The sequence below is a fragment of the Aulonocara stuartgranti genome (assembly GCF_965226115.1).
Source record: "Aulonocara stuartgranti genome assembly, chromosome: 7".
NCBI lineage: Eukaryota > Metazoa > Chordata > Actinopteri > Cichliformes > Cichlidae > Aulonocara > Aulonocara stuartgranti.
In genome coordinates this window covers 11,412,545-11,431,196 of record NC_138945.1, presented here as the reverse complement: position 1 = coordinate 11,431,196, position 18,652 = coordinate 11,412,545, and the positions used below count along the sequence as shown (strand labels likewise).

The following is an 18,652-nucleotide window of genomic DNA, read 5'->3' as shown; positions in this document are numbered from 1 at the left end:
ACGAAGAAGACAAATACAAGTCCAAACAAGAATATAATGGGTTAAAAACAATTCTCTGGGTTTCTATTTTTCTTAGTGCTACAGCCTAACCCCACTGAGATGCACTGGCTCTACATGATATCAGCTGTTCTGACAGTTCAACTGTTAATATTACAGCTGCACAAAACAACCAAAACGATTAACAAATATTTGCCTATGATGTCATACTGATAGTAGAGTTTAATGCGTTTCAGCTGTGCTCAGTCTAAAAAAGCTGTGCAGCCTTGTTTCCTGTCTCACAGCAAAGCCTAGTCAAAGCATCCAGCACTCATTGGCGAATTCAAACACATTGAGTCAGTAGTTGGGCAGCTGCCACTCAGGATATAATGCTACTGTTCATAACAGATGAAGCCAATTTAAATTCAGGAAGTTGTTTTTAATGATTACATTATTTTACTACATTTCTTTGTCATGTCCATATTTGTTACCTTTCTTCAAGATAAATGTAGTGTTAAAAGCAAAAAAATGTAAAATAATAATAGGAATAATATTGCTGTTGTACCATAATGCCTCTTAGGATCTTTGCTGTCATTCTCAAACAGGACTCCACCTCCACAATGAGAAATGTTACAGCTGAAGATGCAATTCTGATACAAAGCCACTGAGAATGTCCCTGTAAAGATTTGGAAATAAACAAAAAGCACAATCAAAAGCTTCTAGAGTTTCACCAAATTAAATAAAAAACATCTCAATCAGATGTCTCTGAGGGAAAGATAAAAGTATGTCTTACAGCACAAGTTTGTGAGCATGTTGTGCAATTTAAAAAATCACTGAGTCACTGACTATTTGTTGAAAGTTTCTCACATGTTATGCAACCAGTAATTACTATGACAACATAACAAACTGTATCCAGACGCTTCCACCTCTCCTCCAGGCAAATTGTTTGAATGGACAGTCACTGCTTGGTTTTACAGATATCCCCCATTTAAAGACAGAAGGACAGAATACACTATTTTTGAAGGAGCTCTTGAAGGTTTACTATCATCTCACTCTGTGTTCTCCCTGTGCCTGCGAGGGCTTCTGCCCACAGTCCAAAGACATGCATGTTAAGTTGAATTGTTATTTGTGAATGATCTCCCAGTCAGATGGAATTCCACAATCACTGGAGAACAGTGGAAAAAGGGATGACAGCGGAGCTTGCTGAGGATAAGGAATTAAAGGGTTTTTGGAGCCTGTCTCGTGTCCTGATGATGTTTTTGCTGCAAAGGGGAGGGGAAGAAGGAGTCGCTATGCCTCACAGCTTAATTACTCCAAGCAACACTGTCTTCCTTCCATTACATATGAGACACGAAGTAGGAAGAGAAACAGATTTTGTCTGCAGAGCAGGCACGAACTTTGAGTTTGAGACTCATCCCTTCAATGCAACACATGAAATTAGAAAGGAAGGCTTTGTTGCCGCTGTACAGATCATCACATCACCACAAGTGGACCACTGTCTTTGTGAACTTTAAATCTGATTCTGACAGAAGGTAAGAAATGATATGAAGAACTTCTACTGAATAACAGAGGAAACGTGAATGACTTCTGAGGAGCTGGAGTCAAATCTTAAACAAAAGCAAGAGAGAAAGAGACATAAACAAGTGGAAGTAAGTCAGGAAATTCTCTCAATTTTCATTTTATATGCAACACACACTGAATAAGTGGCTCAACCTTATTTTACACTTAACACAGAGTTTACTTTCCCTTCTGCCTTTTTATTAACTATATGTATGTTAAAGTTATTTCCTGCTTTATTTAAAAATAATGCATTACTTCAACTCTAATACATCTCTAAAAAGTAGAGAGGTTACACAGTTCATGACATTACTTTGCATTACTCTATAATGTTTGTTTGAAATGCTTTGTCACATAACTGCTAGTTCACATTCCATATACTCCTGAGAACTGAAGACAAAAATCTTTCAGTTTAACTGTTTTGTGATTTGTGCATCCACTACAGAGGACATAAAAGAATATGCTGGGTCTCAGGCGCATATGATCACATGTGGAAAAATATTTAATAAAGGCTTGCTTTGCAGAAAGTGTGTGCAATCACTTCACATTGTGGTTCAGGGAGCCTGGAAGTCATTCAGCTTTTATACTAAAGAATTATCTTGAACCTCAAGCATTTAACTCAGACTTTCAATCCATGAACTGCCTTTAAAAATGTTTGTGTTAAATATTATAAGAAGCACTCCAAGAGCCAAGACAATTCATTCTCTGTGCAGGTTTTTACTTATAATAGTATTAAATTATTTATTACTATTAAATTATTGTTAATATTTGGTTTATTTTATTTCTTCTTTTTAACACAATTTGAGGCGTTTAAGATGTTGCATTAAATACACGTTCAAAATGCAGACTTTTGCTATTTGTCCTGTTTAAACCGACTTTAATATACTTGACATCATTTTGAGTACTTTTTTTCATTTTTATGTGAACAAAGTACAGGTGCAGAATTCATTTCATTGTTCAGTAAAATTTGCTTAGTGTTAAATTTCAAGTGAAAAAGTTTTTTCCTCATGAGTGCCTTAAACAATACTGATAATATGTGACAAGCTGTGCAAGCTATAGGCTGTAGCTTCACACTGGATGGCTGAATCCCCAAGGTTTTGAATGCCTTTAACTATCCTGATAATGTCTATTTGTGACGTCTATAAGGGTATAATGTTTATGACGATGACTTTAATTACACAAAGATTATGTAGAAGAAGATAATGAATAATAAATATTGACTTGTAAATAACTGGAAACAAATAACTTTAGCTTATTATATATACTACAGTATAATTAATGAATTTATATAAAACTAACTGGGCAGCTCATTTTCTTGCTCCTGACAATACTTGCTTTAAAGATATAACATACTTTGAGGTCAAAAAGAAAGGCACATGTGAAATACAAAGCTCAAACGTAAAGCTTCATTGGAATGCAAACTTTAATGTGATATTTAAGATCCTATTTTAACAAATTTATTTCTAAACACATATAATACAGCCGAATGATTCTGATGTCTAACACACTTAAGTGTGTTTAAACATGTCACCATTTGTGGATTTGCATGACAGACTCGGATAAGTGTCTGCTTCTGTATACATCAGCTTCTCAGTCACAATAAGTTACAATTTAAGAACTAGTTCTTTTATAAGTTGTGTGTTTTGTGCAGACAACATTGATCCAACTCTGGTTAGGTGTTTTCCACGATTAAACGACTCACAGGTCAGTGTTAAGTGGCCTAACAAACACAATAAAACAAAACAAAATAACCCCATCTCTTAAAATGGTCAGGTACAAGTACTGGGTTGAATGACAGAGGAAGCTGCCTCGCAAAACCTAATAACTCCAAAAGAGTTTTTATATTATGCTTGTAGCCAGACAGAGTGCAAAAACTATACAGCAATAAATTTATGACCACTCACATGTTGAACTTACTTGAGGTCAACTTGGCCAAGTAATAGTACTTATGGCCTCTGTTGTATGGGGGAAAAACAGCTCACCAATGTCAGAACTGACCTGGCTGAGGCGACATTTAAAAAAAGAAAAATGAAAAAGATAGATGATGTAGTAACTACCATATCCTAAAGCCCAAGATAACATTGTCTTGTGTAACTGTCAGGGGAGGCTCCACTTTTCATGTTGTGTTATTGAACATTCCAAAGCTGTGACAGTATTTTTCATCACAAAAAGCAAGAGAAACAAGAAAACACAATATTCTATTATATGAGGTTGGAGCCTAGACTGGATACAGGGAACATCTTTCACTAAACTACTAAAGTGTAACTGGTCAAATATTGTTAAAATGAGCAGCAATGTTTTCACTATTTCATAATAAGCCAAAAAGGCAACTTTGAGCCTTAATATTTAGAGATACTTAAGAGATACTTAATATTTAGTGAATATCTTTTGTTCATAATGTAGACCATGAAATATGTACATGCAAAAACAGCAGGCAATGACTGAAGCTGGTTGTTGTTCTGGCGAACTTAACATATAAATACTGACTCTTATACTGATTCATCCTTATAAACCTGCTCTTTCCTCTCTGATTTTACCCTAGCATAGACTGGCTGCAAGACTTGCTGTGTAATTAAGTAGATATTAGTTGATTTGCAAGTTACCAGCCATAATTATTATTTTATTATTTTGAAAATTTTTCAAAGAGTAGTTGTATAACAGCTACCTCATCATCTTCAGAGAAAAGGTTTATTTGAAGATTTTAAGACAGGTTTCAGAACCCATCACAGTACAGAAATGGTGGTAGTGAAGGCTACAAATGATCTTCTTTTGGCCTCTGACAGTGGACTCATCTCTGTGCTTGTCCTGCTAGACTATAATGCTGACTATATATTTTATTACACGGATAAGAGCATGCTGTAGGTATTAAAAGTATTGCGTTGTAATGGGTTGAACTACATGTATCTAACAGACTTCAGTGTGGCTATGTAAATGGGAAGTCTTCTTCACACATAAAGGTTAACTATGGAGTTCCACAGGGTTCTGTGCTAGGGTCAGTTGTGTTTATATTACATACACTTCCCCTAAGCACTACAAATAGAAGGCATAATATACATTTCACTACTATGCAGATGATTACCAGATTTTTCTATCCATGAAGCCAAATAAAATACACCAATTTTGCAGGAATGTCTTAACAGCATAACGACCTGGATGACCTCTAATTTTATGCTTAAAATAACAGATAAAACTCATGTTATTGAACTCAGCCATAAAGATCTTAGAAATATGGTATCTAACTCTGGATGGCATTACCTTGCTACATTATAGGCAGCAACTTTCTGGGACAGAGCTGTGAAAATACATACACTGCCTGTATGTATATACATATGAGCTTCTGAGCACACAGAGGTGGTGATAAAGTAATTGCCTTCAACGACTAACACCAGGTCAATAACTGATGAGAGAAAACAGACCCTTGCTAAGCATCTCTGCTTCATCTCTTTCAGAAATTGTCGTAGTCTGGGAGCAGCTGAACTGTGCTATGATTCTCCCTGTGGTGGTAATGGTGAGTCTCCTGTTGCTCTCTGGACCAGAGTCAGGTCTCCAAGAAGACACTCTAGAAATTGACAACAGCAATGACATCCTAGAGAGAGAATTTATCTACGTACCAAAACGTCAAAAAAGGGCTGTTGCTGACTACAGTGCCTACCAAACAGACAAATGTTCTTATACCTTCATTGTCCCTCAGCAGAAAAACAATGGGGCAATATGTGTGAACTCCAAGGAGCCAGAGACCTTGCTGCAAAACCGTATTAATAAGCAGGAACTGGAGCTGCTCAACAGTGAGTTGCAAAAGCAGCGAAAGCAGATTGAGGCACTGCAACTGCTGATAGAGCTTGATGGGGGTGTGATTAATGAAGTCAAGCTATTGCGTAAAGAGAGCCGCAACATGAACTCCAGAGTTACTCAGCTCTACATGCAGCTGCTGCATGAGATTATTCGCAAACGAGACAATGCTCTGGAGGTGTCACAGCTGGAGACCCGTGTGCTCAACCACACAAATGAGATGGGGAGGCTAGCTGGACGGTACCAAGACCTGGATCATAAGTACCAGCATCTATCAGCCCTCGCAAGCAGCCAGAGTGCTCTCCTGGAGCAGCTTGAAGAGCAGTGTAAGCACGGAGGATACTTTTACAGAAAGGTTCAAGAGCCCAGCCGTCGTCTCCAGCCACAATCTCCTGCAATCTCCCAGCCTCCTTTACAAACACCTGAATTGTCTCCTGGTGGCTACAGACCTTTCCATCCACCCACTTACACTCGTTACACCAACTACCCCATGAATAATGAGATCCAAAATGACCAGAAAGCCAGAGCACTGCCCACAATGCCAGCCGCAACATACAGCTTCACAAATGAGCCCTCTGGTAAGTACTGGTAAGAAATGTTTGTATCTTCCTTTGAAGTCTCTAACTGAACAAACATTTGCAGTCCTGCATTCACTGAGAATATACCAACAGAGACATATTTATTGAATAACTGAATGTTCTTTTAACAAAAATGTCAGATAGTTTAGGTTATATTCATCTTATATTAGCCAATTTGTAGAACATCTTCTGTTCGAATGATATGCATAAAGGTTTTATGGTAGCACATTTCAACATATATAATGGTTGCTATTAAATTTTAGCATCATATAACACAGATATATTTTTTTTTGAAAAATGGTCTGTCAAGCCCCACTTTTGAACTTTTTTTTGCAGTCTGGGGGAATGTTTGATAATAAATATCTCAAATTCTATTACAGGTGAAAGTCAGGTCATCAATATGAATTCAATGTAATTCAATACAATTTTATTTATATAATGCCAAACTGCAATAGCAGTTGTCTCAAGATGCTTTATATTGTAAGGCAAAAACCCTACAATATTACAATCTGTAACCCAAATCACAATCTGTAATTTAAGACATCAAAAAATGTTTGGATATTGGCTAGTTAAAATGTGGGGGGAAAAAGCTGAGCATGCCTGCAACTTTCATGCTGGGTTGAGCAAAAATATCATTAGATAGTATATTCCAAATAGAACTACATACTTGAGTTTATTCTTAGTCACAACAAGAAGGAAATGCAATTTTTATTCAAATCTCATGCTGGATTGTGCAAATATCTCAAACTGTACCAACATCATTACTAGCTCAGGTAGATCAGAGCAGATCAGCTACAAACTGGAAGGTTGGTGGTTTGATCCTAGTCTGCTCCAGGCTGCATGCCAAACATCCTTGGGCAAGATACAAGATACTAACCCCATGTTGCTCTCTGATGAGGGATGTGAATATTAGAAACAGCAAAGAGAAAAGTGCTTGTGTGAATGGGTGAACGAGGGAAGTTGTGTAAAAGGCTCTGAGTGCTCAGAGTAGAAAAGCGCTTTATAAGAACCAGTCCATTTTCAAATTTCAAATTCAAATTTTTATTTGTCACGTACACAGTCATACACAGTATGATATGCAGTGAAATGCTTAGACAACTGCTCATGACCTAAAGAAAAAAAAAGGAAAAGGCTATGAATAAGATAGGAAATAAATATGAAAAATTAAAAAGTGTAAATTTAACTAGGAAGGAATAAAATATAAAAAATTAAGGTTAAAAATGAAATAACTGTACAACACAAATTATAATGAAGGGTAAATTTAACTGGGAAAGAATAAGATAAAATATATAAATTAAAGCTGAAAATAAAATAACTGTACAACAAAATACACAATACACAGTATTACACAGTATAGAACTATATAAGAATGTATGAAGAAATATAAATAAATAAATGTATACATACACACAATAACAACAGCTGTACAAGTATTAACTGGAATCTTACCATCAAAAATATAATTGCCTATACAGCAATCACTTTATAAACTGTATAAACATACAAATGTATGTATTTGAAGATGGTGGAGCAGAAAACATTCTAAAAAAAATGATGATTTGACATTAGTGTTATAATCATTTCTAGCAAAATTATCAAACTCCAATGTTTTGTTCCATTTGGAAAGGACAACCTTTTATATTTTTGTGGTACAACTACTCATATTTTCTCAATCCAGCATTAAAGCTGAATCAAAATGGCATTTTTGTCATTTTGGGGACCACAAATTTAATGTTAAAAAGCATTCTACATGATTGTTTTACAGTATTGTGCAATTTAATTATTTATCATTCAGAAATCCTAAATAGAAATCTTCCTCACCCCCCCCCCCCCCTATATAAAAAAAACATCATTTCATGAACAGTGTGATAGTGACCCTTTGCTTTCTGTAATGTTAGAAGCACTCACATCATCCTAAGATAAAGCACAGAGACTCTGGACTTTTACATAATGATATTATATTGAACTTTCCACAGGACTGAATATTTAAAATATATATTATTCTTTCTGCTTACTCTGGTATGAATGACTGAATATATTTTAGTAAATAACACACTATTAGCAAAACACAGTGTGAAAGAATTCTAGATTAAAATTTTTAGTTCAACATACAAGTGAAGATGTTTGACCTTCATCAGGTTATAGTTAATGCTATCAGAGGAAAATATCATGTTCTCTTCGTGCACCTAACTACATTCAGTGTTAAAAGCAGAAGTTGTGCAGGTCTGAGATAAGCACCACCTTAAACACCAAAATGAATTACTGTTTATGCTCTTATATAGTGACACCAGTTACATAGATCGTGAATCCCTTTGACTTTTTGACTTTAACTTTATCAATAATACAGCTGCAGTTTTCACTGACAGTGTTTCATAAGGTACTTTAGCCTTTGTACTTTTTTCATCAGTTAATTTTGGAGTTACTATAAAGGACGGATATATAGGATGATTTGTCTGTTGTCACTGGGTGGTGCTGAGGTCTGAATCTGAGGGCAGCTCCTGTAATCACAAAGAACAGAATCATCACACACCGTGAAATTTGAAGTTTATCCCTCAAATATTAAATAAAACAAAGCCTTATATCCAGATTATCCAGTATCATTTTTATATTTAAGTTGTTTGTGCTTTTTAAAAGGAGACCTGCAAAGATGAGATGAGCAGGTTTCCAGTCCTGGTCACCTGCAAGAAAATAGAGAAACATATAGAGGTATGCAGTTTTTAAGCTGCTGCCTGAGCACTGGACAACATATATTAACGCTCTCTATATTATTTCTCTCAAAGGATGCAAGATGTACATTCAGGATTAATTCAGATAATTTTTTAACCTCAATATTTGAAACAAACTCTGTAAAAAAAAAAAAATCTATAAATAAATATATAGAGTTGTGCTGAAAAATTAGCTTTTTTAAAAATGTGGTATTCCTGTTCTGTTTCTCATATAAACTGTTTCAGTGCCTCATCTTCAGCTACTGGTCTGAACATCCTTCAATTAAGTGTGACCTTCAGGTTCAGAGGGTAAATTTATTCGTGTGCACAGATTTAGCTACTAAACATGGCTTTCCCCAACAGCTGATTGCTCATCTTAGCTGGCTAGCTAAGGACATTGATTACAGATTAGCTTACAAACACATTTAACTTACTGAAAAAGTGTGCCAGGGCCTTGGGTCCTTCTCTTAGTTAGTCCAGGTTATTCCAGAACACCTCACGACGTCAGTTTAAAATAGTCAATTGTGGTTATGGAAAATCAACACTGAATCTCCTCACAGCATTCCCGTCTATCTGCCATTCCCAAACAGAGATACGCAAGTTTCTCCAAGAAAGCAGCTACCATCAAAGCTATCATGATGATGTTACACCCCAAATTCACATCATGTAGTTGGTAATTAGAATAGAACTTATGAGAAAAAAATGCTTCAATACAAATCGGTGATGAAGACTACTAATAATGGCAGAACGCATCTTTGGGAAAAACTTTTTTTTTTTTTTTTTTTTAAGAATAGTCCCATCCACTAATATGGAGGCCAAGGGGATAACAGACAAATTTTGGCTTCATTGTTGGGGAGATGTTAGGTTGATCACATTTTCTATGGTCAATGGTTTATATACAAGTTACGATGCTGTGTAAAATGTAAAGAAAAAAAAATGTAATGTGTGTAATATGACTTCTTCTTTTAATACTCTCTAAAGTGTATGGGAACTAAAGAAACCAGTTGCTGTAATTTTAAAGAAGAATGTTTCCCATTCTCACTTAATGTAGGACTTCATTTCATAATATGCTAAATGTTTTAGTGGGTGACAGATCTAAACTGCATTTGACTGAGCAAATCTTACCTCTCATTGATTTTCAGATACAGCCACCCTACTCTACTCAGTGTTTATTCCCAACTGACAATTTTCTGCAGTTATTTTCCCCTCTCTTCTTTTGCCCCCAATGGATGACAGGAGTTGCCCTACCTAAAGTGAGTTCTGTTGGAGGGTGAATCCCGTGTAAAAGTAAGGGTTTTCCTCTGACCATTACCAGTAGGCGGTAGGTGAAGTGTCTTGCCCAAGGACACAACAACCAAGACAGACAGAGCTGGCAACCTTCCAGTTACAAGATGAGCTTCCCAATCCCATGAACCACGGTTGCCACGGGTTCTCCAGCTTCAGCCCACAGTTCAAAGACATGTAGTTAGTGGGGTTAGGTTAATTGATAATTGTAAATTGACCATAGTTGTAAATGTAAATACTTGTCTATGTGTTAGCTCTGCAACAGACTGGCGATCTGTTCAGGGTGTATCCTGCTTCTCGCCCTAAGACAGCTCAGATAGGTCCCAGCCACCCTGTGACCCTGAATTGGATAAGCAGAAGAGAATGGATGGATGGTTGACAAGTGGTTGCTCATAGATCACTGGCTCTTTTAGGTTCTGTCTTTAATAGAATAAAGAGAATTCCACTAATTTTGTGTAATACCTTCTATCATTCCACAGAGGGAAAAAAGTGAGATATAATTTAAGAATAGCTGTGTTCCCATGTGTGCGCTGTGACTACAAAGAAGGTTTTGCCCACAGTACTGTTTATTCTTGCCAGCAGCAAACAGACTGGAAAGTATTTGTCATATTTCGTAGAGACAACACGTGATCAGGAGTGACTCACTTTTCCAGGAACCCTCCATCTGTATATTTTTCTATTGCACTTCATGTCTCCATGTGTGTTGTGTGCACAGGTTGTTAAAACTATAATAATGATGAAGCCAGCATGTCACTAAAAATGAGCCTATGATGATCACACACCAGATGCAATTGTATTACCCTTCATTCTCTGCCTTCTACAGGACATTTCAGAGATTGTCTGGAGGCTCTGGAGAGTGGATATACCAGCAGTGGAATGTACCTCTTAAAACCAGACAAAAGCAATCAACTTATGCAGGTCTGGTGTGACCAGAGACAAGACCCTGGTGGCTGGATCGTTATTCAGAGACGTCAGGATGGCTCTGTCAACTTTTTTAGGAACTGGGACACTTACAAGGTAATAAGTTATAGTAGCACCCAAGATTGTACTTATGAGGTTGTATGTGCTGTCTAGATACACTGAAGATACTACGAATCAAAACTGTTAGCCGCAAATGCATTAAATATCGATGGAGCATTGCATTTTAGTAATTGAAACCTCAGTCTTTCTTAAAATGGGAAATAAATGCAGAACTTTAGTAGTGCTGTTGCTAATGTAAAGAATGTCTGCCCAACACCATATACAGGGAGTGCAGAATTATTAGGCAAGTTGTATTTTTGAGGAATAATTTTATTATTGAACAACAACCATGTTCTCAATGAACCCAAAAAACTCATTAATATCAAAGCTGAATGTTTTTGGAAGTAGTTTTTAGTTTTAGCTATTTTAGGGGGATATCTGTGTGTGTAGGTGACTATTACTGTGCATAATTATTAGGCAACTTAACAAAAAACAAATATATACCCATTTCAATTATTTATTTTTACCAGTGAAACCAATATAACACCTCCACATTCACAAATATACATTTCTGACGTTCAAAAACAAAACAAAAACAAATCAGCGACCAATATAGCCACCTTTCTTTGCAAGGACACTCAAAAGCCTGCCATCCATGGATTCTGTCAGTGTTTTGATCTGTTCACCATCAACATTGCGTGCAGCAGCAACCACAGCCTCCCAGACACTGTTCAGAGAGGTGTACTGTTTTCCCTCCTTGTAAATCTCACATTTGATGATGGACCACAGGTTCTCAATGGGGTTCAGATCAGGTGAACAAGGTGGCCATGTCATTAGTTTTTCTTCTTTTATACCCTTTCTTGCCAGCCACGCTGTGGAGTACTTGGACACGTGTGATGGAGCATTGTCCTGCATGAAAATCATGTTTTTCTTGAAGGATGCAGACTTCTTCCTGTACCACTGCTTGAAGAAGGTGTCTTCCAGAAACTGGCAGTAGGACTGGGAGTTGAACTTGACTCCATCCTCAACCCGAAAAGGCTCCACAAGCTCATCTTTGATGATACCAGCCCAAACCAGTACTCCACCTCCACCTTGCTGGCGTCTGAGTCGGACTGGAGCTCTCTGCCCTTTACAAATCCAGCCACGGGCCCATCCATCTGGCCCATCAAGACTCACTCTCATTTCATCAGTCCATAAAACCTTAGAAAAATCAGTCTTGAGATATTTCTTGGCCCAGTCTTGACGTTTCAGCTTGTGTGTCTTGTTCAGTGGTGGTCGTCTTTCAGCCTTTCTTACCTTGGCCATGTCTCTGAGTATTGCACACCTTGTGCTTTTGGGCACTCCAGTGATGTTGCAGCTCTGAAATATGGCCAAACTGGTGGCAAGTGGCATCTTGGCAGCTGCACGCTTGACTTTTCTCAGTTCATGGGCAGTTATTTGGCGCCTTGGTTTTTCCACACGCTTCTTGCGACCCTGTTGACTATTTTGAATGAAACGCTTGATTGTTCGATGATCACGCTTCAGAAGCTTTGCAATTTTGAGACTGCTGCATCCCTCTGCAAGATATCTCACTATTTTTGACTTTTCTGAGCCTGTCAAGTCCTTCTTTTGACCCATTTTGCCAAAGGAAAGGACGTTGCCTAACAATTATGCACACCTGATATAGGGTGTTGATGTCATTAGACCACACCCCTTCTCATTACAGAGATGCACATCACCTAATATGCTTAATTGGTAGTAGGCTTTCGAGCCTATACAGCTTGGAGTAAGACAACATGCATGAAGAGGATGATGTGGACAAAATACTCATTTGCCTAATAATTCTGCACTCCCTGTATGAGTCTGGGTATTCTTAGTGTATAATTAAAAATAAACATGTAGAGAAAAAAGTAGCTCTCAGCTGAACTCCACTTTATAAATCACTGTGTTCTGAGATTAAGGATAATCTGACTCTAACTGTTCATATAGTCAGCAGTCAGATACAAAACATTTTTCAGAGGAATCTCATTTTTGGCAGTGTAGCATGCAGCAACTAGCTTGAGAGGGAAGGGCAGGGGGTTTATAGCTTTTTGTAATAAATAAAAATTTTCAGTAATGTTATGCAACGCTTGCATTGTGTGACATTTGAGAGAACTCATAACATATTATTAAACTGAGATTCAAGGGTCACACCTAAAATTGGACTTTAAGAAAACAAGCTGTTAGGCAAACCCATCTCATTGTGTAACATGACTAATTGTAAGAAAAACTCAGTAAAATGAAATACAGTATATGAGATCACAACAGCAGAGAAGAAATCAGTTCCAGTGGTCTCAAAATTCTCAGTGTTGCTGCCAACACAGTGATCCAAAAATGTTATAAGCATGCTGTGTTTCCATGTAGTCATGAATGGTGCTCGATAATAGACAAATATAAATGCATAAGGTAGAAGCCCTTATTGCCAAACATCTTGTGACCTAAAGTCATCTTGTGACCTAAAGTCAGCCGAGTTCTCTTCTCAGTCTCAAGATAAAGGGCGATCGTGGCTCAAGAGTTGGGAGTTCGCCTTGTAATCGGAAGGTTGCCGGTTCGAGCCCCGGCTTGGACAGTCTCGGTCGTTGTGTCCTTGGGCAAGACACTTCACCCCCTGGTGGTGGTCAGAGGGCCCGGTGGCGCCAGTGTCCGGCAGCCTTGCCTCTGTCAGTGTGCCCCAGGGTGGCTGTGGCTACAATGTAGCTTGCCATCACCAGTTTGTGAATGTGTGTGTGAATGGGTGGATGACTGGATGTGTAAAGAGCTTTGGGGTCCTTAGGGACTAGAAAAGCGCTATATAAATACAGGCCATTTACCATTTACTATTTCCAAGCCAACAATTCCTCTAATGCAACATTGATGAGTCAACAAAGCACTTTTTTTAGATGCTCACAGTTGGAGAGAAGAGGCCTCTCTTCTGACTTAATCCATGTTCTCGTTCATGTACTTTATACCTGATCAATTCAGTGTCTCTCTCCTTCCACAGCAAGGTTTTGGAAACATTGATGGTGAATACTGGTTGGGCCTAGACAACATCTTTTGGCTGACAAACCAGGGCATCTACAAGCTTTTAGTGACGCTGGAAGACTGGACTGGACGGAAGACCTTTGCAGAATATGCTAGCTTTCGTGTAGAGTCAGAAGCTGATTTCTACAGGCTACGACTGGGCCGATACCACGGCAATGCTGGAGACTCTCTAACCTGGCACAATGGAAAGCACTTTACCACACTGGATAGGGACCATGATGTCTACGCAGGTAAGTGGGTTCCCGTAAAAGACAAGGTGATCACACCTTCTGGTAGATTTCTCTTTCACACACTCTACAGTTGTTATTAGTAGTTACTAACATCTCTTAATAGTTTCTACACTCTTGTAGATTGGTTTGCAGGGACATTCACTTATCCAAAAATACTGGATACAACAATTGCTTTTTGCTTATTGCTTTGTTATACACTTCAATTAGGATCTGATCTCTCTTTCCCCAAACCACAGGCTTGTCTTGTGTACACAATTTCTCTATGGTGGTATTTCTAGAACAGGAATTTCAGACCTGTACCTCTTTTTCCCATCTCCAGAGCCTCTCTGTGAGAAAAAAAGGAATATGAAAATTAATGAATATGAAAGATGTCATTTTATGGACTTCCAGTGTCATGTACAAAATTTTAAATGGGAAGCCCAACATGGCAGTCTTAAAGAAAGCGACACTCTACTTACAATTCAAGGAAAGTTGAAGGAAGCTGTGACTGTGTGGAAAGACCCTGTTGAATTCCTCATTAAGTTATGTGAAGATGTAAAAAAAAAGGAGGAACTCACAGCAGAGTTTAACCGGAAAGTACAAGAAAATGCGCATCATATGGAAGTAACTGAAAAACAAATTGGAGAAATAGAGGGGGACGTGGACGGAGCGGTGGAATGTTCTCTCACGGCTTCTCAGAAGCCAAATATAAAGATGAGCAAAATGTCTGACCTCGAAGATGGTTCCTGATGTAATATGATCACGATATTCCAGAGGTTGCAGATTGCACTGCCACTGTAACTTTTGTTGAAAATCTAATTAAGTCAGAGCTGGCTGAAAACAGCATGCTAAACTGAGAGTGAGACCTAGGAATAGAACGAGTACAAGGGGTCCTCGCACAGGGCCTCCAAGCACACCTCCTTGCTCTGTAGTGGTCCAGTTTATTCGATATTGTCAGGGTTCCTGGGTCGTTGACCCAGTGCTTTCAGTTTTGACACGTTCAGTTTATTCTTCACACTCATGGTTTTCACTTCCTGTTTTCTGTGCCAGCATGTTGCCTTTGTATTGTGTTCCACTGATTTCCATGTATCATTAGTAGGGCTGCCACAAACGATTATTTTGATAGTCGACTAGTCACCGATTATTTTTGCGATTAGTCGACTAATCAGATCATGCATCCATTGGACGTAAAACGTACAGCTTATTGCACCAGCATGCATCTGCTCTTATATAACTATCATTTAACAAGTGTTTAAGGTATGTGCTAACTAAAAATAAAGACAAGATGATAGTTTATTAAATTTTAATGAAATTTGCAGATTGTTTCGGTGAAGTTTAATAAACTCCTTGCTATCTAAAATATAACAGGACACTGGAGTATATTCTCGAGTATCTCACACTTCTGATAATCAGTTGTCTGCTTGACGTTTATTCAGCTGTGTAAAAACTATAACTTTAATCTCTACCAAACTGATTTACTCAGGAACAAATAAAATACTAAAAAAAGCCAAACAATAAAATTTTTAAGTTATCTAAGTGACTTATGTATGTTTAACCCGAGTAGCGAAAGACTGCGGTGGGTTTGAAAATGATTTGCCGGGAGTCTGGTGTTCTCACGGGCTCTAGTGAGCCTTGCCCCCAGCTAACTATCGAGCTAGTGGGTAACAGACGTCTCCGAAAACGTCGGAGCGCTTTTGAAAATATGTGGTGTCTTGATAAACTGAGCAGATATTTGAGGTTTACACAGCCACATTCTCACCTGAAAATATGTTAAACGTTTATTTTGTGACCCAGAAAGAATAATAAGAGTAATATTAAAACTAACTAGCTGCCGCCATTGTTGGAAACTGAGCTGGGCTGCGCTATGAATTCTGGGACAGAGCTGCTACTTCTTCTTCTTCGGGGTTTTAACAGCAGCTGGCATCCTTGTACATGCAGTGCTGCCATCTTCTGTTTCAGTCCGTTATTACACTCTTAAATCCTGCTACTTATTCCTGCGTCTTTTGTGATCTTACAAAGCTTCAAACGACGCGTTGACTATTAAATCAGTCGTCGACGATTTTGATAGTCGACGTAATCGTGACTAGTCGACTAATCGTGGCAGCCCTAATCATTAGTCAGACTAAGTTCAGCTATGTACTCACCAGTTTCTAATCACTCATCATCCAGCGTGTATTTAAGTCCTCAGTTTCCACCAGTTCATTGTTGTGTCATTGTAGATGTTATGTTGTCGTTCCCGCCTGTGTTCAGTTGTTCAGCCAGCCATTCAGTCTTTCAGTCAGTCAGTCCTTTTGTTCCTGCGCTGTTCGTTCATTCGCTCCAATAAAATATCATCATCCTGCATCGTGAGTCCTGCGTTTGGGTCATCTCTTCTTCGCCTCCACACACAACCTCTGACAGATATGTAGTCAAAGAATAGAATCCTCCATGCAGCTCAGACTAAGAAGATAATGGTCCAAAAGTGGTTGTATCTTGATCATGATACACACAAAAAGCCACCTACAACTTGGATGGTATCCAAAGAAGGTATCCTGCTCCCTTTGGACTTTGGCAGCCGAATTATATGACTTAAAATTAATATTCTCCCCAAATTATTCTTTTCTTTTCTCAGTATTACCCATAAACAGAAATAAACCTAAACACCAATGTAGAGCCTGGAATAAAAATATCTCACAATTCATTTGGAATAATAAGAAACCCAAAGTGAAATTCTCTACCCTGTTTCTGAGGAGATGGGGGTAAGGCTCTGCCTTTATTACTTACTTTCTCAGTTACTGTCACTTTATGTTTGTGTAATCCATATTATGTAGCCAATTAATGTAGCCAACCATTACAGTCAATGTCTGTTTGTGTTGATAAAGAAATTAAGGCATCCAAGCAATGGGTAAATATGGGAAGAAAAACCTGTTAACTTTAGGATGAGGCAAAATTGTTTAGGCGGCCAACATATAAATCTGACTTTGCACCAGCAGTACAAGACAGCAGGTTCTACCAGTGGTTTTCTTTAGAGATTACCTCCATATATGTAAGCTCCTTAAACACTGGGAACTGCGATTTTAAAACCTTATTTCAAACATACCGCTTGAAAATAACTGGAATTTTATAGATATTCAAAGAACGATGGGAAAAGGAACTGGATATTGGTAATCTGTCTGGAAAGTACAGCCATCATCTAGAAATTCCTGGACTTACAAAGACTTTTGTTGGAAAAACATAAATTGCTTCTTTATAATCTAATTTTATAATCTAAAAAAAACATCTAAACATATTCTGGTCTTGTATCTATTCAAACTTTTTTGAATGAAGTATCAGTAATCCAATGTCTTGGATTTTAACTTTTTGTGCAATAATCATTATTAAATTTTAATCTGTCGATAATTGTCCCATGATCACTTGTTTCTTCTTTTCCTGTGTATGTGTTCCTGTTTTTCTGTTCACAATTTGAAAAAAAGAAATATTTTAATTTTTACTTTAATTGTGGTGGAAGGAATTGAAATATACACACAAATGGCTCATCTTTAGATCTTCAAGCTATGGATTCCAAATGGAGGAAAACCAAGAACTTAATAGTGCAGGGAATCATCAGTTTTCTTTCAACGCTAATGCTGCAGTCTTTCTCGTATATCAGGTCTACTGATGGACAAAATTGAAACTGTCTTAATTGTCTTTATCATATTTAAAGCCGTTAGGCTACTAGCTGTTTTATTTAGTGTACATACCAATTGGTCTTATTTGCTTGTGTTATTTGTGTTTCCAGGGAATTGTGCCCACTATCAGAAGGGAGGATGGTGGTATAATGCCTGTGCTCATTCCAATCTGAACGGTGTGTGGTACAAAGGTGGGCATTACCGCAGCCGCTATCAGGATGGGGTCTACTGGGCTGAGTTCAGAGGAGGAGCTTATTCTCTGAAAAAAGTGACCATGATGATAAGACCCAATGGAAATACCTTCCAATAATTGCTCAGTATGTTGAAACTTATATTTAACAAGATGTTTCCACCAAAGGGATTCTGTATCACAAGACCAGGCACCATTGGTTGATTTTCAAAGCTTCTTTTGGTTGTTATACATTCACAATGCCAAGACGTGGCAGAACTTGTTCATTTCATTTGTCCTACATGTAATGCTTTTATTCATGTTCTTGTGCTCATAAAGTTATACTGCACACAAATAAAAAGATTACAACCTTGCATGTAATGAATGTAAGATGATGCCTGCATTCCTTTCTCAATGCAAGCTGTTAACGATGTAGTGTTTAAAGGCTTTTTTCCCCATCAGAACAAAATCCACAGTTACATATCAGTGAAAAAGAACCAAGAAATTGACATCCAGAAATGTTAATTTCTTGATTGCTGGCAAAAAAAACTTGTACTTCTCAATATTCATGGAATTTGTAATACTCGTTAAGTATAAAAAAATATGTGCTCTTTGACATAATGTTTTCTTTGATTCTTCCGATGTGCCTAGCGGAATTTGAACTGTTTTGAACAAAAAGAAAAAGTATACATATAAGTCTGGAATGGAGGCCGGGCTTGGAAATCTAAAACTTACTTAA

At 37.7% G+C, this 18,652-nt stretch overlaps 2 protein-coding genes across 3 annotated transcripts in view; one reads left to right on the top strand and one right to left on the bottom strand.

Annotated features, from left to right (window-relative positions):
• Positions 1-18,652, bottom strand: part of LOC309711089 (ras-specific guanine nucleotide-releasing factor RalGPS1-like) — a 95,117-nt gene that overhangs the window by 28,927 nt on the left and 47,538 nt on the right. The gene's annotated exons all lie outside the window — the stretch shown is intronic.
• On the top strand, positions 1,253-18,303 carry LOC309711090 (angiopoietin-related protein 2-like). Of its 2 annotated transcripts, none has more exons than XM_082541119.1 (5): positions 1,253-1,508; positions 4,983-5,900; positions 10,713-10,906; positions 13,848-14,118; positions 17,855-18,303. In XM_082541119.1, exons 2-5 carry the CDS (start codon positions 5,018-5,020, stop codon positions 18,052-18,054), a joined length of 1,548 nt encoding a protein of 515 aa, XP_082397245.1. In that variant the 5' UTR covers positions 1,253-1,508; positions 4,983-5,017; the 3' UTR covers positions 18,055-18,303. The 2 variants fall into 2 exon arrangements, with proteins under 2 accessions (XP_082397245.1, XP_082397246.1); XM_082541120.1 differs by having other exon boundaries at positions 1,253-1,625.

Bases quoted from the DNA above. Each gene is read 5' to 3' on its own strand.
- LOC309711090 (XM_082541119.1), top strand. From the start codon at position 5,018: ATGATTCTCCCTGTGGTGGTAATGGTGAGTCTCCTGTTGCTCTCTGGA. The intron at 5,901-10,712 runs GTAAGTACTGGT...TGCCTTCTACAG, and splicing joins CTTCACAAATGAGCCCTCTG to GACATTTCAGAGATTGTCTG. The intron at 10,907-13,847 runs GTAATAAGTTAT...CTCCTTCCACAG, and splicing joins GGAACTGGGACACTTACAAG to CAAGGTTTTGGAAACATTGA.